Source organism: Vombatus ursinus, unplaced genomic scaffold, assembly GCF_900497805.2.
Source record: "Vombatus ursinus unplaced genomic scaffold, bare-nosed wombat genome assembly UNPS02015096.1, whole genome shotgun sequence".
Taxonomy (NCBI): Eukaryota; Metazoa; Chordata; class Mammalia; order Diprotodontia; family Vombatidae; genus Vombatus; species Vombatus ursinus.
Genome location: NW_020954874.1, coordinates 88,573 through 111,630, shown reverse-complemented (window position 1 = coordinate 111,630; position 23,058 = coordinate 88,573). Strand labels below are relative to the sequence as shown.

At 41.3% G+C, this 23,058-nt stretch overlaps 1 protein-coding gene and 1 long non-coding RNA gene across 3 annotated transcripts in view; one reads left to right on the top strand and one right to left on the bottom strand.

Annotated features, from left to right (window-relative positions):
• The window catches only part of LOC114031176, a 79,395-nt gene that overhangs the window by 10,247 nt on the left and 46,090 nt on the right, over positions 1–23,058 (bottom strand). For both annotated transcript variants that reach the window (XR_003567709.1, XR_003567708.1), the window contains exons 2-3: positions 17,587–17,740; positions 2,219–2,349 (exon numbers count right to left, since the gene is read on the bottom strand). This is a non-coding gene — a long non-coding RNA (uncharacterized LOC114031176). The remainder of the gene's footprint in view (positions 1–2,218; positions 2,350–17,586; positions 17,741–23,058) is intronic.
• On the top strand, positions 11,712–23,052 carry LOC114031174 (plasminogen activator inhibitor 1-like). The gene is made up of 9 exons (XM_027846186.1): positions 11,712–11,900; positions 12,630–12,895; positions 13,445–13,678; positions 18,195–18,389; positions 18,905–19,103; positions 21,174–21,274; positions 21,415–21,501; positions 22,398–22,481; positions 22,833–23,052. Exons 2-9 carry the CDS (start codon positions 12,631–12,633, stop codon positions 22,868–22,870), a joined length of 1,203 nt encoding a protein of 400 aa, XP_027701987.1. The 5' UTR covers positions 11,712–11,900; position 12,630; the 3' UTR covers positions 22,871–23,052.

The following is a 23,058-nucleotide window of genomic DNA, read 5'->3' as shown; positions in this document are numbered from 1 at the left end:
ACCCTCAGAGAAACAGAGGACAAATAAGAATAGTACAGTCTTACATAGATGCATATGAATGCATGTGAGGGGTAAGGGCCCATCATTCAGTTTCAGAAGCCAAGACCTTTGCCCCTTTTCACCAAAAGGAATTTGGCTCCCATTTGTTTACAAACTCCAGAAAACCCTTAAACTTTTTTTAGTCTGGTCTCAGGTTCCTTATCGACTCCCCTTATCTCCCTTTGAAAGCCCTGGCCCCACCTTTTGATCTTATGCAGATGCCTTTCAAACTTCTTCCTTCCAGTCCCTCTCATTATCTATTCCCATTGTCTATTCAATTTCTCAGACCTTCCAATTGGAATTCTCATCTGGACCCTTTTCCCAGGCCCCTCCTCTGGCCACCCAAAGTTACTTTGGATATAAGATCCACCCTGGCCCCTATCCAAATGCTGAGACTCTCTCATGCCTGCTAGCCCCTATGGGCAATACTAATATTCAGATTTCTTAAGAGACTGGCCTATATGATTTATCTCTAATAAACTTTTTCTCTGGCTGGAAGAAGATTTGAGTTGAATTCATTCAGGCAGGGCCCACGTCGCAATCTTGGGGTTCTGAGCACCCCAAACCTCTAGACCTCTTCACATGCATATGAGTATCTATATATAAGCAGAGTTATAGATATCCAAGTATATGTAGGTGTATGTAAGTATACGTATGTATGTGTATGTGCATATATATCTTTGTGTGTATATGTACATTATATGTATGTATGCTTGTGTGCGCATATATGTGCATGTATGTGTATATGTATGTGTGTGTGCACATCTCCACTTAATTATAGCCTTCCTGGGGCAGAGGGGAAAAAAAGAACAAAGTAAAAAGTGCACAGCAGAGAACAAAAGAAAATTTACAAGGTCTCAAAGATAGACAGTTCTAAACACAGTAAGTAGTATTTATTATATATAGGCTTTCTTGAAATGGAAATTTATTGTTGTATATTTTGAATCCTCTTACATTCTGCTGTACACATGGCAATGCTTTTTCTTCCCTTTTCTTATTTTCTATTTAAGATTTAACATTTAAGTTTATAATGTTTCTTTTTCCTTTCTTATTGTGTATTTAAATTTTAGTATTTATGTCTAAAATAAATAAATTATGTTAAACACAGATTACAGGTGGAACAATAATCTTTAGTGGTATTGATGGGGTTGGAATCTGGGCCCCAGAGAGGAAAAACCCTGGACTTTCCCACATGGCTAAATCTCTGGCAGTAGCATGAGGCTATAATCCCATCAACTGGCCTTTTCATTGTGGCTACACCCTATCTCCCCTCCATTGTCTTATTTCCCTAAGGCCCCTGGCCATTTCCCACCCTTAATCCTAGCTAGACTCCATTCTCCCTTGGCCATGAGGTCCAGGTCCCAGGAGTTCTGTTCACCCCAGCTTATTTACTGGCCACTCCTAGATCCCTCCCATAGTCTTTCTGTATATAAGGTCCATCTTGTCTCCATTAAAAGGCTTAGATTCTTATAATCTAGCCACAGCTTAGATTCCTAAAATCTAGCCACTGCTTAGGTTCTCATAATCGAGCCACTGCTTACTCATGTTCAGACTCCTTAAGAGTCTGCCCAATATGATAGATGTTCTAATAAACCTTGTCTTTGGCTGAAAGAAGGCTTGGGTAGAATTCTTTTGGGCAGGACCCGCATGTTGTGATTTTGGGGTCCCAGCACCCCTGGACCCCTAAACCGCATCATTTTTTGCTAGATAATAAGAATCTAAGCCTCTTAATGGAGACAAGAGGGACCTTATATACAGAAAGACTATGGGAGGGATCTAGGAGTGGCCAGTAAGTAAGCTGGGGTGAACAGAACTCCTGGGACCTGGACCTCGTGGCCAAGGGAGAATGGAGTCTAGCTAGGATTAAGGGTGGGAAATGGCCGGGGGCCATACATAGGGAGGTAAAACAATGGAGGAGAGATTGGGTGTAGCTACAGTGAAAAGGCCAGTTGATGGGATTATAGCCTCAGACGAACACCAGAGATTTAGCCATGTGGGAAAGTCCAGAGATTTTCCCATCTGGGGCCCAGATCCCAACCCCAACAGTACTATTGGTGTAAAGGAAGGAGTGTCAGAGGATCATAGATTTGGAGCTAGAAATCACCTTGGAGGCCATCCATTCTAAGTCCCTCATTTGACACATAAGATAACTGAGACTGAGCAAGGTTAAGTAACTTACCCAAGGACACACAAGTAATATGAGTCAGAAGTGGGTTTCAAATGCAGGTCCTTTGTCTTCAAATCCAGCAGTCTTTTCACTGTACCATTCTGCCGTTAAATGGTTGATGGGGTCTCTTCTACCCACATTATCTAGTTAGAAAGGAAACAAGCATTTATTAAGCACCTATTATGTGCCAGACACATTACAAATACTATCTTATTTGATCTTCACCACGACTCTGGGAGGTAGGTGCTATTATGATCCTCTTTTACAGTTGAGGAAACAGGTAAACAGAGATTAAGTGACTTGCACAGGGTCATACAGCTAGTAAGGGTCTGAAGTTGGATCTGAACTCAGGTCTTCCTGACTCCAGGCCCAGAATTCTATCCATAATACTACCTAGCTGTCTCAGGGCAGCTTCCTGAAAGAGGTAGACTCTGGAGAAAATTGGGAATGATGTACATGAGGGAGAGGAGTATGGGTATTGGTCAGGCTTGGGGAAAATGCTAAGAAACAAGGGGAGGGACCAGAGAAGACAATACAAGGGATCATGGAGTCAGTGGAAGCCATTATACTTTAGAGAAGGAAGTGAACTCAGGGTTATGTGGAAGCCGGAGAGGCTGAGTCTGATGGACATCCAGAAATTCTTCCCATCGAGTCTGGAGTTGGTGGTAATGGGCTATTTGCAAAGAACAAATAAACTGCAAGCTTCTCGAGGGCAAGGTTTACAGTTTACATTTCTTCTGTGTCTCCTACAATATCCAGCACCATATCACATCAAACATATTCACTGACTGACTGAGAAGCATGAGGTCGAAGCTCTAGGAAGCCAAGGGGGAGAGTGAGCAGTTAACTAAAGTATCTCCTTCCCTTATGGAAGGCAATGGAATGTGGACACAGTCAGTTTGAGGTCCCTTCTACTCCCTGTCCCCTCACCACCACAGTACAGTCAGCTCCTCTGGCTGCTTGGCCTCCAGGGCTGCTTATCAAAATGAGCAGAGTCTGACTAATGACAGCAGCCTTCCCAAGACAGACTAAGGGGGGAAAGCACAGCTACTGAGGGAATTTTTCTTATATGGGAAGGGGAAGACGGTCAGCAAATCTGTATAGTCTCTTACCCCCACCGGAAAATTCCATTTGTGCTAGCTCACCCTCTGGTGTTTGGATCCAAGGACTGACTTGCAGCTACCTCACACGTCCCCCACTGACTCTGGTCTCAGGGCCCATGTGTCCATCTATCCAACTCAGTGGGATCTCAGTAATATAATTAGGCCAGACCTAAGCCCTAGATCTAGGTTCTGGACTGAAATGAGAATACGGTATTTCAATGAACTGGCTTGGGGGAGCCAAAAAGGGCAAAACAGAAGCACGAAGAGGTGACAAAAATGGACTGCTTCAGAGCCAGGGAGGGAGAGGAAGGCAGATGAATTTAGGATTCTACTAGATTATAAATTCTACAAGGATGGCAACTATGTTCTGTGTCTCTGAAAGCCTAGTTAGGTGATGAACAAAGTTTTGTTTAATTTTATTAATTGTCTCTTATTAAATGACCTTCCCAAGAAAGCCATCCAGCCCACCCTGGCATGGGAGGGAGGGGGTCAGGAGGGAGAGGGGCTGAAGCTAGTAGTTCAGGAGTTCTGAGCTTCAATAAGGCTAAAGTGGATCAGGTCTGGCATCACTGTCTGGCATCGATGTGGTTACAACACCAAAGCCACAGTCTGAGGTTTGATTATAGACTATCTTATAAGAACATCTTATTGCTTCTTGGGTGTTAATCTTATTTCATGCAAGGTCCTAGAGGGCAGGGACCACAATTCTTTTGGAATTAAATAATCAAAAAATACTTGACCATAACAGAGATCTAGGGTTCACTTGGCAGCCAAGGTGTTTGGGGACAAAAATTAAGAAATGTCCTGGATGGTTAAAAAATTAGATTCAGGAGCCATTTCTATGTGCAGAAGATAAGCAATTTGTTCTAGAAGCGATGAAAAAGTCAGAGTAAGATGAATGGATGGATGGACAAACAAGGATTTATTAAGCATTGACTATGTGCCACATACAGTGTTAAATAGATAGATAACCAACTAATAGTAAGAGAGACTGGAGGAGGTGAGGAAGCCTAAATAATGTCAGAGGTCCCTAAAAGTCTCTCAAGTACTGCACTCCCAGACTTTGTCCCACAGTGCTGGGACAACACAGTCCTTTCTCGCAGAAAGATTTCCTCTCTGTGGCCAGCTAGAATACGAGGGCCAAATATTTCTACTTGCACTTACTTCTCCCTCCTCTCTCTTCTAAAAAATAAGGCCTAAGTTACCATCCATACAAAGAAGCAGCATATATGTGTTTTTAGAGGTTTTTAGAAGGCTTGAGGTTTTTAGAAGGAGGAGACAGATTGAGAAAACTTAGACCTAGAAAAGTGTTCAGAATCCAGTTCTCTGCCTCTGTATCTCTTTCTGCAAAACTAAACTGAAAGGTCTACATTTTACTGCTTAGGGATTTCTTAAGGCATGTGCTGGGTGCTAGGGTTACAAAGACAAAACCAAAATGCTTTCCAGGAGTTGGGGGGTTACAATAATAGTAACAATAACAATAATAATAGCAGCTAGCATTTATATAGAGGTCTAAGGCTGGCAAAGGGTTTTTCATATATTATCTCATTTGATCCTCACAACAACCTTGGTTCACACAGCCAGAAATGAACTCAGGCCTCTCTGACAACAGATACACAAATAAATATTTTGAACTAGAGCTATAATTTCATCAGTGTGGTAAACTCCCAGGGTGGAAATTCCCTTTGCTGATATAGATGCAACTCATCTACAACTTACATATTGTGTTTAGATAGTTACCTACAACATTGAGAAGTTGTGACTTACCCTAATCTTATAGCTAGTATGTGTCAAGGGAAAAGACTAATGTCATTCTCCCTGCCAAAGCCAGCCCTCTACCACTCCACACTGGTAAGCTGAATAGGAAGAAAACAATAAAAACACTAACAATTAGGAGAAGAGGACTTCTAGGAGAAGATATTCCCTTATCTGAAAAGAGTCTTCCTTTATGGAAGATAAAAATTCTGACAAAGATGAGAATACAATGCAATGTAGACATAGTGTCGTAGTGTGTGTGTGTGTGTGTGTGTGTATGTGTGTGTGTGTTCAGAAAGCACCAAGTTCAGGGAACATTCAGTTTCAGTGTAATATGAACTGTATGAAGGAAAATAACATGAAGTAAGGATGGAAAAGTAGCTTGGAGACAGCCTGTAGAAAGCCTTAAATGCTGAGTATGAGAAGTATGGGTATATACTTTATCCCAGACGTAATAGAGAACCAACAAAATTTTTGAGCAAGGTAAGCATAGGCATGCTTAGACCTGTGCCTTAAGAGGATTATTTATTTATTTTTTACTTGGCAATCAGGGTTAAGTGACTTGCCCAGGGTCACCCAGCTAGTAAGTGTCAAGTATTTGGTCTGAGGCTGGATTTGAACTCAGGTCCTCCTGACTCCAAGGCTGGAGTTCTATCCACTGCACCACCTAGCTACCCCTAAAAGGATTACTTATTGACATTTAATTTCTGCTTAAAGAGGCAGCCTATCATAATGATAGGAGTTTGGAGTCTGGAAGACTTGGGTTCAAATCCCACCTCTGACACTAACAAGATATGTGACCCTGGGCAAGTCACTTAAGCTCTATTTATCTCAGGCAACTCCCTAGGACTTTTCTATTAAAAATATCCATCACACAGGATTTACCACCCTGATGGTGGTAGTGATAAATGTTGAGGGGGATCTAAGAGAAATATAATCAATCAACAAGCATTTATCAAGGACCTAATATATAACACTGCCTTAGGCACTGGGGATACAAAGATAAAAATGAAAAAGACCTCTGCCCTCAAGTCCTTACACTCAGTTGGAGGACTATGTATTAGACACAGTCTCTCTCCCCACTCCCCACCCCTATTTCTTCAAGGAACTTACAGTCTAAGTGTATGGCTACCAATGACCTTGGATGTACCATTGAACATTTCTATACCTTGGTTTAAGATATCTGACTAGCAGGAGTTTCTGAAGATTACATTCTCTGGATAAAAATCATAGTTGTAACTACAAACATAACAAAAATGGGAATTCATCATAACAGAAGCAGAGTTGACAAACGAGGACTGCAGAAAAGGGAAAGGAGAATAAGAACAGAGGGGAGAGCAGGATGATAGGATAAGCTGGGGGAGTATACAGTATATTAGTGGAGGGTGGGAGAAGAACTCAATTTTATTTAACCAATTTTTTATTTTGCTCTTTAAAATAGGCTTTCATTTATGTTTGTTTTTTTTTAGGCAATTGGGGTTAAGTGACTTGCCCAGGGTCATACAGTTAGTGTCAAGTGCTTGGTCTGAGGTTGGATTAGAACTCAGGTCCTCCTGACTTCAGAGCCAGTGCTCTATCCACTGCGCCACCTAGCTGCCCCATGTCTTTTTTTTTTAACATCACCATAGTATTCCTTTCCCTAACCTTTCCAAAGAGCCATACCATATAATAAACAATATTTTTTAAAGACAAAAAGAAAAAATGAACAAAATTGATCAATTCATCAAAAATATGTACAACATATAACACTTGTGGTCCTTCCACCTCTGCAAAAGGGTGGGTTGGGAATATCTTCTCTCTCTTCCTTCCAGCCATACTTTCAACCAGTATTTCTTAGCAACCTGATGGGTCTTGTGAAAATGCCAATGTGAATGGTACAAAGATAACTGGGCTGGAGTCAGGGAGCCTGGGCTTGAGTACCAGTTCTGCCACTCACTATCGGCATGGCCTCAGGCAAGCTTCAGTTTCCTCTGCTAGCTGCTAAGGATACAGAGATAGAGGACACAGATCTTGCTTTCAAAGAATTTATAATCTAATAAAAGGAAAATCAAGGGCACCAGGAGTGTCAGAGAAGAGCAGAGAATTTTCCATCCAAGCTCTTTGAGATGATCTTTTAGGTCCCCTCCAGCTCAAATCTCCGATGAGTCTGCAATGCTAATTATCAAAGAAACACGACAGTCTATTATCAAGTGCTACATCATGGTGCAGACTCTATTGCAGGAGTTGAAGTGAAAGGAGAAGCTTCCTAAAAGTGTTCAGGGAAGGTGTTAAGGACAAAGAAATAAGGCAGGAAAAACGTCACTCAGGTGGGGGTCATGGGGAGGCTACTGTTGGATCTTCCCTTTGCAGAGGTGACCTAGGCCCATGAGGTTGAATGGAAGGAACTAAGGCCAAAAAGAAAGCTTTTCTTCCCTTCCTCTGAACAGAGGAAAAGAAAAACCACAACAGGGTCTATTTTGGGTGATGTGTAGTTTGGAGAGTAACCAAGGCCAAAAATAGATGCACTGAGTTGTTAGCGCACCCTCCTCCCCCACCCCTTGTCGAGTGAAGTGAAATCACTGGAAATCTGGAGGTCTTTCCCAACATTCTTCAGAAGCTATGTAACAGGCTGGAGGTCTCAGATCTCTCATCTCCCTCCCTTCCCCCTCCCAAGGGCTGGAATGCTTTTACATTTTGACTGTAAAAGGGAGGTGGAGGAATTATAGGAAGAGGAGATGAGAGAGAATGGGATTCAGACTGAAGTGAGAGTTAGGAGAAAGTGATTAGAGGGAAAAGAATCTCACTAGAAAGAGGGAGAAAGCTGGAAAGGGAGGCTAGTGGTCAGAGTGGGCCACAAATGGGGAGAATCAGACACTTGTATACAGCAATATAAGGCCATCTAGAAAGAGAGGGAGGAGGAGCAGGAAAATAACAAGAAGAAATAGGAAAGAGGAAAAGTTCAGAAGGAACATAAGGGGAACTTGAGGGCTGAAAGTGAAAGGACAGCTGGAGATAGAGAAGATGAGTGCTTATTCACTGGCCCCTGCTTAATGGGTAGGGGGAGGGAAGGGATCCTAGAGAGTCAGACTCAGCACTGAGATGAGACCAGTTGGTGGCACCATTACATATCACCTTCTGAGAGGCCTAATGGAGACTTTTCCTGGTAGGCTGAATCTGGAAGTTCCCCAGAAAGCTAGTCTCTGTAACCCACCCTCTTATCTCCTGTACTCTGAAACACCAAGATTTCAACAAGTGGATCTTTTTCTTTCCCCTCCCACTGACCCCTTGCTGAGGTGAGAGGGCTTAAGAGGCCATTTTCTATACAGCTGAAAGGGGAGAAATCAGTGACACAGACCCTTGAGTCAGGGCCTAACTTCTGAGAAGGGATGTTGAAGTGTTCCCTACTGGGGACCAATGAGAGGCTGTGATGAGTAACAAAGGTCCCATATCTCCAGATAGTCCAGTGATTTACGGAAAGGTTTCTGCTATGGGGAAAGGGAAGAGAATGCATCAGGGCCACAGAGAAGAATAGGGGAGGATTCTGGGGGACCTCTACTGTCTCCTGTCACTAGGCAGGAAAAGGCAAAGTCAGTGACCCCAGCCATGGGCCCTCAGCCAAGCACCTCCCTTTGGCCTCAATTCCTACTCCTTCCCATATAACGCGCAAACTTTCTGGGCTTCCTACTTCTTTGTGAGAGTGACACCACAGCAAGGGGTCAAGAAGAAGAAGGCCAGAGTTCTGTGGAGTTGTTGCCATTCTCTTTCCAGTCTTTATCTCATTTTATTCTCCTCCATGCTTCGGTCAAACTGAACCCCCCTTGTCTCCAGTACACTCTGAGATCTTACTCCTGTCATGCCTTTCCTCAGATAGCCTTCCTTGTCAAGCCTGCCTACCTATTTTCATCTTTTAAAAACCAGGGACTGTGTCTTATCTAAATTTTCTGTTGAAGGAAACAAGCATTTTATTAAGTGCCTACTATGTGTCAGGCACTGTGCTTTACAAATATTATCTCATTTAATCCTTATAACAATCCAGAGAGATAGGTGCGATTATCTGTTTTACAGTTGACAAAACTGAAGCAGGCAGAGGTTAACTGACTTGCCCAGGATCACACAGCTAGTAAGTGTCTGAGGCCAGATTTGAACTCATCTTCTTGATTCCAGGCTTAGCATTCTGTCTACTGTACCACCTAACTGCCCCTAAATGTTTTAAAACATGTGTATTATTTTTATTATGTTAATATATTATTATATCAATATATTCTAATTCTATTGTTATATAAATATTATACTTACATATTATATAAGTTACTATTATTTATTATGTTATATACTATACTATTATATTCTAAATATACTCTTATAGATAATAACATACTATTATTATATTCCTAGAGGTCTGGGCTCCTACACCTTGTTTATAGTGGTAATAAACATCTACTCAGAGTCAAAATCAATCAACAAGAATTTATCCATCTCCTACTATGTGCTAGGTGCTAGGGATACAATTACAAAGAATGAAACAATCTCTACTCATAATGAACCACTACCATGACCAGGCCTATCATGCCTAGAGGTGATACCAGGGGTACTATGTAGCTAGAAACTTTTAAGACTTTACCTCCCTAAATGGCACACCTCAAGTCCTAGCCAGACACAGCTGCTGACACAAGACCAAGCCTGAAAGGGCCCCACCAAAGTCTGAACATACCAGCTTTCTGAGAATGGGCCCCTGGAGGGCAGAGGAGTCAGCCCTGCATCATCAAGGACTGGCAGATGAGCAGACAGACGAGCAAAAGAGAGAGTAGCAGAGGTTAGTGGGAAAGCTGCTACCAGCACTACTTCCCTAAAACAGTGGTTCTCGGATCTTTTGGTTTAAGTACTCCTATAGACTCTTAAAAATGCTTGAGGACCCCAAAAAGCTTTTGTTTATGTGAGTTATGACATATCTATCAATATGTACCATATAAGAAACTAAAACTAATTAACTTTTAAAAATATTTATTAATTCATTTTGAATAATAATAAACATGTTACATATTAACATAAATGACATTTTTATGAAAAATATTTCCCCCAAAAAAAATCAGTGAGATAAAGTGGCATTGTTTTACATATTTTTACAAAGTTCTGTCATGTCTGGCTTAACAAGAGACAGCTAGATTCTCACATCTGCTTCTGTACTCAACTTATTGTGTTATATTGCTTTAGTTGAAGTATATGAACGAAATCTGGTCTCACACAGATATGTAGTTGGAAAAGGTAGGAGTATTTAAATAAACAAATGATATATTAGCATTATGAAAATTATTTTGACATAAAGGACCCCATGAAAGGCTTTCAGAGACTTCCAAGGTTTCAGAAACCATTGCCCTAAATAGGAGTAGGGTCTTGAGGCCACATGTGGCCTTCTAGGTCCTTGGGTACAGCCTTTTGACTGAGTCTAAGTTTTACAGAACAAATCCTTTTATTAAGGGTATTTGTTCTGTGAAGTTTGGATTCAGTCAAAGGGCCACGCTTGAGGACTTAGAGGGCCTCCTAGAAGACATGTGGCCTGGAGGCCACAGGTTCTCCATCCCTGCCCTAAGAAAATGTTGATGACCATCTGACTATATGGCATCCTACAAGCCCTCTGACAGTGGGGATACCTTTAAGACACAAGTGTTGTTTAGTCATGTCTGACTCTTTGTGACCTTATCTGGGGTTTTCTCAGCAAAGATTCTAGAGTGGTTTACCATTCCTTTCTCCAGTTCAATTTACAGATAAGGAAACTGAGGCAGAGTTAAGTGACTTGCCCAATGTCATATAGCGAGTAAGTGTCTGAGACTGGATTTGAACTCAAGTCTTCCTGACTCCAGGCCTGGCATTCTATACACTGCATCACCTAGCTGCCCACAAGTACAAAGGATGAAAGCCTTCCCTGAAGGCTGATTGAGGGGGAGAGTAGCTGGAATATATCAGGGCCTCCAATTATAGTGGAAAGCCTTTAGGATTTGGAGTTAGAAGAACTATAATCATTTCTCAGCTCTCTACCACTTATTTCCCCTGTGCAGGGCAAGTCTCTCTGATCCCATTTCGTCATCTGTAAAATGAGGGAGTTGGACCAAATGACCTTCCAACGCTAAATCTATAGTCCAATGACCCTTCTTTTGCAACTTCACCGCCAGCCCTCTCCGACTTGGGAAAAGCAAAAAAGGCTGAAGTGGATACTGGATACTGAGTAAGGTCACCAAGAATGCCAGGCATCTCTAACCAGCTGAACTGCCGAGGGCAGAGTGGCATGGGGCCAAAGAAGAGAGGACTGAAAAGAAGAGACAAAATGTGGGGTTTGGGTCTGGGAGGTGGCATTCTATTAAGCTAGAGAGAGCATTTCCTCCTTACAGCCTCACAAACACATGAATTTACACATAGACTGAGACACACACGTGCCCATAAGCACACAAACTCGCACGCATGCACACACACGCACGTACGTGCACGCACGCACACGCACGCGCACGCACACACACATGCACACACACACACACGCACGCACACACACACACACGCACACACTCCCCCTCAGTCTGGAGTGGGGAAGTGCCTCTTGGTGCCTGGGCAGATTTCCAGAACCTTTGGAAAGTGGGTGGGGAGGCCCTTGGATGAGTTCATCAGACTTCCTGCCTGGAGGGGTTATAAAGGGAAGAGTCCACAAGTCGAGGAGAGCAGCCGCATCTCCTGAACAACTGCTCCACTCAGAGCTTCACTCCAGCTCCTGTTCTTCACAGGCTTCCACCCCCACAGCTGGACAAGAAGTTGAGGGAGTCAACAACAGCAGCCACCACCAATTCCTCTAAGAGATTTTTGAAAACTTTCAGGTAAGGGAGAGTCCGTGTCCTTCCCTTTCTCTTTTTTAAGCCAGAGTAGAAACTGCCCTCCCTGTCTCCTTGTCCCAGGCACCAAAACCATTAGCTGCTTCCCCCCTTAGCTTCATGGGCTGAGGAGCAGATAACGCCATCCAGTAGAATGACCTGGGCAGTACTGATGGGGAAGAAAGGCCAGAATCAGGAGCAGGGAGCCGGGCACTGAACCATATGAGCCAATCTTTTCTGCGTCCCACCTCCTGAGTTCCCTACCACTTCCCTCGAATGTTTGTTTTCTCTCTTGGCCAAAAAGAAGGAAAAAAAAGTCTTTTTCCCCAACTTCTCATGAAAGTTACTTTGAGAAAGTGAAATTCACTACAAAAAAGATACTCCTGTAATTTATTCTCTGGGTATACAGAACAGAGGGAAGAAGTGTTGGGAGCAGAAGCCCTTCTCCAAGTTTCTCAAAAAATCAAGGCCCACCAAGAACAGTAGAACTAGGAACAATTTCGGACCTTAGAAGGGATCAAGAATCAGTCAGAGTCAGAAGTGCCTAGGTGTCCAACCCTTGAATTTCTCAGATGGCTCAGGCATCACCCTCCTCTCTGCCCTTATGTTAGAAACAAAGGAAAGACACTTTTCCTTTCCCCCATCTCTGGCCTCAGGGATCTATAATTCTGTCAAGTCTCTTCTCCCTCTCCAGAGAGTTCATTACATTTTTCATCTTGTCTTTTCCCTTTCTAGGATGCTGTTCTCCGGGGCCTTTGCCTGCCTCTCCTTGGTCCTCATACTTGGTGTAGGGGATTCTTTGCCTCAACACAACCCCCAGGTAGCCCAAATGGTCACAGACTTTGGGATGAAGGTATTTCGGGAAGTGGTCCAAACCTCTGGGGATGGCAATGTGGTCTTCTCACCCTATGGAGTAGCCTCAGTGCTGGCTATGCTGCAAGTGACAAGTGGAGGGAACACCAGGGAGCAGATCCAAGCTGCAATGGAATACAGCATTGAAGGTGAGAGACCTTCCTGGGAGGGAATGGGAGGGAAAGGGGGTGACTTGTGTGTCCTTGAGCAAGTGACTTAATGTCTCTAAATTTCTGTTTTCTCATCAATAAAATGATCTGGCTGAATCAGGCAATGTATAAGGTACCCTGGATGCTATTATATAATATTATTCACCTAGACTGAGGGAAGGCTCACACAGCAGGTGGCCAGGATAAACTCATGTGTTGCTAAGATACAGGGACTACAGCTGGTTTCTCTGACAACATCCACCAGAACTTAAACTTTGATCAGTCTCAGGGCAAGTTTGGGGCTTCCAAACACAAGCAGAAAAAAAAAAAAAGAACCCCCAGAGGTTATCTGATGAAGTGAGGCAGGAATAGTGATGGAGAAGGGATTAAGGGAGGGTATGAAATCTCCTTCTGTGGAGATGTATGAGAAGAGAGATGCTTGATCTGAAATGGGTTGGAGGTCATTCTGTCTGTGGCAGGATCCAACCATCCTAAGGAACCTCTGATTCTATAAGCTTGATGTGTCTCCTCTTTCCTGCCACTGTCTAGAGAAAGGTCTGGCCCCTGGTCTCCGAAAGCTCTACAAGGAGCTCATGGCACCTTGGAACAAAGACGAATTCAGTACAGCCAATGCCATCTTCATCCAGCGTGATTTGGAACTTGTCCAGGGCTTTATGCCCTACTTCTTCAAAGTATTCCGGAGCATGGTCAAGCAGGTGGACTTCACTGAGGGGGAAAGGGCCCGGTTCATTGTGAATGACTGGGTACAGAAGCACACAAAAGGTAAGAAGACCAGGAAAAGTAGAAATCTTATTTAAAACTTTGTCTCCTCATGCACTGACTCTAAGAACAGCTACAAAATGGTGTCTGGGGTAGTCCTTTATAGCCCCAGTGCAGAACATAAAGTAGGTGCTTAATGAAAGCTTGCTGGATGAATGAATGAACAAATGAATGAAATAGAAATCAGAATTAAGTATGACAAAACACAAAACAGCATACAAGGCAATAGTCGTGAGGTCTACCCAACAGCAGTGACCCTTATGAAACAGCCTGATCTTTACAAGGGCAGAAGACTGTATGATGGGTTTGAGAGCTTTTCTCACTATTTTTTGTAATGCTGAAGATAAAAGATTACATAGTAGAAGACAGAGGTGGAGGATAAATTGATCCACTTCAGACTCCCAGACAGACAATTGCAATCTAGTCTGACAAACAAAAAGGCTAATGTAATTTGAAACTACATCATAAGAGGAACAGCATTTTTCAAAGAAAAAAATAATACTCAGAATGTACTCTGCAGTTTAAAGTCAAATCTGCTGGAAATAATTTTTATTTAATTTAACATTAATCTCTATCCAAGTCATTTCTAGTTTAGAAAAAGGGATATCCAAAATGGTATAGACATGACTCTCTGCCCCAAAATGATCTGAAGTAACATATATAGAAATCTTGAACAAGGAAAAAATCACATATTAAAATCAAGTTTGGAGTTAACATTTCAGAATAGTCACCACTCAGTTCCAACCTAGACCACTCCCCTTAAATATTGAAAAGAAGTCAATGTCTTAACCTTGATTCCTGAGGTCAGTATCTTAACCTTGAATGAAAAAGAGAACACTGTCCTTAGGTGGATCATTGAGACAAGCACATCAAGTGGAGAGAAAGACAAAAATTAAATTTGATTATCATCCTTTTTCCATTTCCTAGGAAAGTCTAGCTTTTGTTTTTTCTACTTTGCTAAAGGGAAAAGTCTGGAAAGGGGATAGGCTAGCTAGAGAAATATCATTTCTTAATATTCCTAGAGAAACTAAAAAGAAGGTTTTTAATATGTATAATTTGAAGCATATCCTAAATTTACTAATTCTAGGGTCTCAATTTTGAACATGCTAATCAATAACAAAACACATACTTTAGTTGTCCAAATTGTGTTCTCTGTGTTTTGTTTTGTTTTGTTCAAATTCAGCATGACAGTAATACAACAAAGACTTTTCTCAATGCTATAATAGTATGCCAACTGATATATAATAGTATGCCAACTAGTTCCACCTTGAAATAGGCTACAGAAAACAATGTGAGTAGAGATAAAACCTAGTGTTTTAACATACTTCATTCTCTATTTATTAGCCAAGCAGTAGCCAGAAAGGAATGCAGATTAACAATGCTATCTGGGATATAAGTGTTCCAAATTTAAAGGCAAGTAGAACTTTATTCTACTGGTCAGTTGGCAAGTAGCTAGTCTGATTGCCTTAGCCATAGCTATTATAGAATAAATATTCTAAATCCAAAACTCATTCTTCCAATATAGCTATTAACTTCATTTGGAAAGTGTATTTGTTGAGCCCAACAAATATTATCAAATATTACAATTATATCCTCATCTCAAAATTTTCTGCATACTGCATACTGGTTGTAAAGGTCAGGAAGTCCACCTAATTCCCTATTCTATACCAAATACCTGGCAGGAGCTCTTATTTATGCTAGGATACCCTGGGAGGAGTTTGAGCTCTCACATATCACAAAAGACTACTCAGTCCCATAATGCATCCTTTCCAGGGTTCCTGAGTCAGGGCCCACACTCCCTTCATGGGGCCATAAGCATGTGAGTGGCTGCACTGTACTGCACTCTTAGCCTGACAATGTCCACACATAACTTCATGGTCGGAGATCAGTAAACATTCTTGATCTTTGAACTGTCCAGCTAACCTTGATGAGTGAAATCACTACATATGGCCCCATAGTTGGTCATCCAAAAAATCCAGAATCTCAGAGCATTGCTCTATCTCATTAGAGTTTCTCAACCCATTGCATTTATTCACTCAGTGAGGAAAGGATAGTATTCATGTGGTTTGCCTAGTGTAGAAATCACGTAGAGCATACCCCAAATCACCTAGAACTGATTCGACAGGCTCTTCTCAAAAAAAAAAAAAAAAATGGTTTTTCTAGTGGCCTCTTTCTAGGTCTTTATGTACATTTCAGACTGAAATTGAAGGGTTGGCTTTATCCAGAAGTATCCAATTAAAACTTACTAACATCTCCTAAATAGAAAGGATGCTCAAGTACTAGTCAGGTCTAGTTAAGTTGTATAAGAGAGCTGTAGTCTTAGAGCAATGAAAGCACTGAGAAGCAACATGTTTTGAAAAAGATAATTTTCTATCCTGATTTTAGATCCTGTAGTTAGTAATATTCTCCCATTCTCAGATCACCAATACCAAGAAAGAATGTATATGGTCACCAAGGATAACAATTTATTCATAACACTTTATAGAAATTTTGCACACTCAATGGATACTTAATAAGTACTTCCTTAAAGAATTCATTTATAGCCAGCAAGGTAAGAAGGTTCATAACAATAAATAAAGATAAAGTTCATAACAATAAATAAAGATAAAGTTCATAACAGTAAATGCAGCTGGCTTCCCTAATATGGCAATACAGCTCACATCTTCAGTTAAACCTTTTACAATTCCTTCCAGAAAGGCATTCATTGGAATTTGCCCTGGAGATGACAGGCACACTGTAACTCTAGACTCTGGACACAGGAGAAGTTCCAAGCACGGTCTCTTGCTACTTTTTGCCTCAAGCTGTCTTAGAAGCAAAGGTTCATTTAGACCGGAATACATTAACTAAGTGTTGAAGACTAGCTTTCAGCAGTTTGGTATTAACAGTAATTTGGTTACAAAAGTCTTTCAGTAGTTCCCCGTATGCCCGCTTTGAAGGCTACTTTAGTGGCAAAGTAAACTTTCATTCATGGTCAACCCACACACACACACACAAACACACACACACAATAACAAGAATAGGTTGATCATTACAGCACTTAGTTACTTGGAATGAATCAACTTGTAAGATAACAAAAGAAAAAAAAAGATCCAACAGGTATGCTGCTCTTCTCTTTATTTTAATAGCTAGCAATTATATAGCACAAAAATTAATAAAGCACCTGACACTCATTAGAAGCTTATAAAGTAAGTACTATCATTATCCATATTTCACAGATAAGAAAATCAAGACCAAAAGCAATCAGAGAACTTGGACAGGGTCACACAGCTAGTGTGTCTGGCAGAATCTAAAATCAGGTTTCTTTGACTCCAAGGCCACTCTTCTATTCACTGAGCCAATTAGTTAAACTTTGTCTTGGCCTGGTTTCTCCATTTTATATGCTTGTTTGGATGAGGTAGGTACAATAATACTGAAATATAGTGTTACTGTTGGTTTAGTAAAGATAAATTTTCAACCAAATTTTTATACTGCAACTGCACCAATTAACACTAATTTTCCCCTTTTCTCAATCATATTATACCAAACACTGGGGCCAGGTAAGGAAGAATTGGTGACAAAAAACAAGCCTTGTAGAAGATCAAGATCTTATAGAATGTCTAATAGAGGCTATAAAGAAGTAAAATTAAGTCTTAATTGCTATGTCTAGAGGGTGAAAAAGGCTACAGATCTTGACTAAGGAGTTTGCACAGATATCTTTTTTCTATATTGCCTGGCTGTTTCCAGGATGGCCTTAGACTACTCTTCTGAAATATCCCTCTAAATAGACTTCATGCAGCCTATGATGGTTTAGGCACAGATTAATTTTATATTAAGTAAAATTGTTTCTGGCAAACTAAAACAGAGTACTTTTTAAAAATATTTTTAATCAAGATATTCAAAATGAGGGAGGTGATGGTTCTCTTGTACTCTACCTTGATAAGACTATATCTGAGGTATCATATTCAGTTCAGGGGGCCAATCTGAGGAAAGAATTTGAAGATCCGTGTCCAAACGAAGGTGAAAAGAATGGCAAAAGGCCTCAACATCATGCCATATGAGGATCCACTGAAGGAACTCGGGATGTTCCTGGAGAAGAAAAGATACAGGAGGAAAATGAAAACTGTCTTCAAATGTAGAAGATAGATTAGATCTGTACTACTTGGCCCCAGAGAATAGAATGACAGGAGGAACGATGAGTAGAATTGTATGAATTTTATTAGGTTTATTGAAAAGTAAAACTTGCTAATTATTAGAGCTTGCCAAAAATGTCATCATTTGTGCAAGAGGTAATGACTTCACTAGCAGTGTTCAACAAAAGCCTGGAAGACCACTTGTGGAGGAAGTTATAAAGAGGATCCTTGGATAGGTATAGGTTAGCCTGGATAACCTCTGAGAGGCCTTCCAACTCTGAGTTTCTGTAGTTCTGGTGCCTCTCCAAATACATCCAGCAGAGAACCTAAGACTGGGGAGGAACAATAAATACAGAGAAATGAAATCTTAGCCTCCTGACTATCAAATTTTCTCTTGCCTTTCCACTTAGGCATGATCAGCAACCTGCTGGGAGAGGGAGCTGTGGACCAGTTGACCAAAATGGTGTTGGTCAATGCACTCTACTTCAAAGGCCAGTGGAAGCTACCTTTTCCAACCAAGGGCATCCACCATCGCCTCTTCCACAAATCTGATGGAAGTACTGCCTCCGTGCTCATGATGGCCCAGACCAACAAGTTCAGTTGCAGTAAGTGCAAGTGCTCCTCTTTTTTCCTCCAGGACTGAATAATTCCATTATTCAGAATTGGGATCTAATCTGACAAACTCAGAAGTTCTGAGTTCTCAATCAGAGCTTTCTCCACTCTCTCTCTAGCTCAAAAAGAGTTTTTTTGCACCCAGAAAATCTTGCTGCAATGGTGGTGGAGGATGGGAAAGCCTGGATAGATAGTACTTAAAGAGTAAATTCTCAGGTTATAATTAGGTGGGGAGGTAGGAAGGGAGGGAAAAATAAAAAGGCTAAGAGAGTGCTGAAATCTAAAGATATGTGATGGTACTAAGACACCCTTGTGATAGACAAAAGAATAGGAGGAAGGAAGGGAATGGAAAATGAAAGAAACTTAAAAGTGAATTCCAGGAATGTATATGAGAAATTTTAAGAATGGGAAAAGTGGAGAGATTCTCCCCTAGGGTGGGGTTGAGTTGTAATGACTATTTTCATCATCAGTAGACCTTTTTCCCATGTAATTTTCTTTTTCTTTCTAGCTGAGTTCTTGACCCCCAGTGGGCACTACTATGACATTGTGGAACTGCCCTATCATGGTGACACCCTCAGTATGTTCATTGCTGCTCCCTATGAAAAAGAGGTACCCCTCTCTGCCCTCACCAGCATCTTAGACGCCCAGCTCATCAGTCAATGGAAGGGCAATATGACCAAACTGCCCCGTCTCCTGGTTCTGCCCAAGTAAGTCCTACCAACTTTGGCCCCTCACATGTTTACCATCTGTATCAGTTCTTGGTAAATGCTCCCTGTCCCCGATATAAATTCAGGATTATCTCGTGACTTCCTAATCTACTAGTGCTTCCCCAGGCTCTGAGACTCCAATAAAAATTTCTGGTGGTCTGGAATGGATTAAAAACAGTTCCTCCCCTTTGCTTTTGGTGAGGTGTAGAGAGAAAAGAGGCTATTGGAGCCTGCCTCTGGTTTCTTGCCCCCTAACGCCCAAAGTAAGAGCCAGTCACAAGAAAAGAGAAATCTGTAGTGGGAGACTGAGGGTGGGGTAAGTCTGGGCCATCAAATTTTTTTTTTAATATTTTTCCAACTCTTGAAAATTTTAAAAGAAAAGGGTGTGTGAGTATGTGTGTGTGTGTGTGTGTGTGTGTGTGTGTGTGTGTGTGAGAAACATCATCTTTTCTATCAAATTAGTAAACCTAACCTATAGTTCTTAGGTAAAGCCTCAGTTAATAAAGCAAATTTATAAAAATCCTTCTAAAGAGGGAAGAGGGGGTGATTAAGGCTGATGTTAGGTAATTTCAGAACTCCAGGGAAACCTCTCCCTGTGTCTGTCCCACTTTTTCAGATGATTTCAATAGCTGACGGACTTTTTTGTGCTTTTCTTTTTTTCCTTCTTTTTTTTAAAAAACAAAAATTGTGGCAATCAGTCATGTCCTGGTGAGAACTGAAGAGCTCAAAAGCCTCCCTGCTTGAGCTCTCTTCATGACTGACTCTAGAAAACAAAATCTACAAACGAAATTTTTTTTCTGAGATGTCCTTTCACAAGAATTTGCCCTTGACTCCCAACCAGACTGGGTAAAACAATGCCAACATTTCTGGCTTATTTAAGAAAAGGGATCAAACATTGGCCATGATTTCCAGACCTATATATTTATCCCTAATTCATCTCCAGAACTCCAGTCCTATATTTTCCGAATGCCTGCTAGACATCTTCTACTTGGATGTCCAATCAGCATCTCAAATTCAACATATACAAACCAGATCTAATTCTCATTTCCTCTAAAGTTATCCCTCCTCCAAACTCTTGTTTGTGTTCAGGGCACCAACAGGTATCTAGTGGAGGTACCTTGGTGTTAAACCTGACCCATCTTTGTAAACTTGGGAGATTTCTGACTTTTACCTTTCCCTCACTCTAGTCACAAAGTCACGCTAATTCTACCTCCACAGCATCTCCCACATATACCACCCCACCAGCAAGGCTTTCATCACCCTTCTTCAAGACTATTATCATAGTCTCCTAATTAATCTGTCTCCCCAACTTCAATTCTCAATCCTTCACACAGATGTCAAAATAATATAACGAAAGCACTGGTAGGAAAGTGTCACCTTCCTGATAAAAAATGTTCAGTGGTTCCCTTCCATAATCTGGCTCCCACCTATTTCCCATCTTTGTCTCACATTGCTCTTCTTCATGCTTTCTTATTCTAACCAAATAGGTCTGCCAGTTGTTCCCCAAACTCAGCAGTCTATCTCCTTCCAGTATCTGTGCATTCCTACAAGCTATCCATTACATTTGGAATGCATTCCTTCTTCATCTCTCCCTTTCAGACTACCTATATCCCTTCAAGATTTAGCTCATATAATTGTCAGTGCCCTCTCCTACCTCAAACTTTTCTTCTAACACTTTTTATCATCTCTCCACTGCCTCCTTTAACCTTTACTTCTCTAATACAATATAATATGCCCCATGTTGCTTCCTCCTAGCGAAATATAGGTTCCCTGAAGGCAAGGACTGTTTTGTTTTTGTCCTCATGTTCCCAGTACCTAGCACAGTGACTTGCTTTAAAAATGCTTATTGAGTGAAGAGACTCATCAATACTAGAAATCTACCTCTAACTTGGATAAACAGATAAATATCTCACTCTCCAATCTTTCAACAAGTTCTATATTCTATATTATCTCTTGGCAATGAGGACAATAGATTAAGAACAAGGCTTTTGGAAAGAGTACCAACTTAGAACCTTGGGTTCTGCTAATGATGTGTGTCCTGAACTTGAGCTAAGTCCTCTGATTTTGCAGGTTTTCTCTGGAGAGTGAAGTTGACCTGAAAAGGCCTCTGGAGAACTTGGGGATGAAGGACATGTTCAGGCCAGGGATAGCAGATTTCACAAGACTTTCTGGTAAGGAATCCTCTATGCCTTGTCTTGGTTCTCCTCCCTACCTCTAGGAACTTAAATCATCTGTGAATACGAAGAGGGGGTAGGGGAAAGTATCATCCAGAAAACGGGCTGACTGGCCCTTGTATCTATTTCTGTCTCAGACCAAGAAATACTCTATGTGTCCCAGGCCTTACAAAAGGTGAAGATTGAGGTGAATGAGAGTGGTACTGTGGCATCCTCAACCACTGGTAAGTCTGGCTCAGCCAGAAATGAGGGCAGGGACAAGTGGGGCAGTTCTTGAAATAAACTCCAGGCACTGAGGAGGTTTACTCCAAGATATAGGAAACAGTTAACCAATCCCTTGTACCCCTAGGATGAGTTAGGGGGTGGCCTACTCTCCCAAGTCCATCTCAGTGTGGACTAAACTTACTTCCCAGGTCAAAGTAGTCCTCTCTTCACAAATCAGTTCCTTCTCTGATCAAGGAAGGAAACAGCTCTCATTCACACATTCAATCACATTTCTCTGTCTAAAAGAGAGGGTCCTGCTTTCCCCAGGATCTGACTTCGTACCTCTCTAACTCCTGTAGGACCCTGGTTATTGAAAAGTCTCCAAAAGACTAGCTTTTAAACAGTGAGTAATAAGTATGTGGAGGAAAAAAAGGAAAAGAAAGACAGTTCTTTGGTCAGAAGACCTGGATTCAAATCCCACTTCAGATGCTGACTGCCTGTGTGACCCTGGGCAAGTCACTTAATCACCTTTAGTTCTCTCCCCTATAAAATGAAAGAGTTGGACTAGATAACCTCTAATATACCTTCTCGCTCTAGATCTATGATCCTATGAACCCCAAGACATGGTACAGATTGATAATACGTATAATTTCAAAAAGAGTCTTTAGATAAAGTCACAGGTAATAATAGGTTAAGAGAAGCCAGGGTATTTCAGGGAATATACCTAATTGTTCAAGGTTATTGGGTTTGGGTTTTTTTGGGAGGGAGGAAAACCTAGACCTTCTCCCAAACCATTCTTCAGTCCTATTATCAAGGCAGAGTAATAAGCCAGACAGACCAATTATCTGGCATGGTTGCAACTCTTATGTTCTTATACTTTAAGAGGTTTGTTTTTGTTTTTGTTTTTCTCTTCCAGCCATTGTTGTCTCTGCTCGAATGGCTCCCCAGGAGATCATCATGGACAGGCCCTTCCTCTTTGTAGTCAGGCACAATCCCACAGGTGAGGGATTAAAAAAATACTGCAACACTCTGAAGGTTGTTCCATTCTGCCTTGGACAAGGCAGACTCAAAAAGACCACCACTGTTCTTAGAGAGTATCTAAGGAAAGTTATCCTTAGTTACACTTATCTTCCTACTAGGTGAGGCATTATGATGAAGTAGAAGAGTGCTAGATTGGTAATCAGGGTCTGAGCTCTGCTCTCAGTTCCGCCATCAACTAGATATCAGCCAACAGACAAGTTATTCATTCTAAGCTTTATTTTATTCATCAATTAAAGCACAAAGTTGGACTAAATGACCCATACAGTCCCTTTTGGTTCTAAAATTCTACAATTCTTTTTATCTCCTCTAGGAACAATCCTTTTCATGGGACAAGTGATGGAACCCTAAGAGATCAAGTCTTCCGTTTGGGAAAAGGAACGCTCATTTGGAACAAACTAAAAAGTGACACACACACAAAAAAGACCCTCTGAAGAAATAACTTTTTTTTTTTTTTTGCTTTTCTCTTTCTAGAAAAAGACCAAACAAAACAAAACAACCACTGTTCCCTTTTAAAATCTCACCCTCAGGTCTTGGCC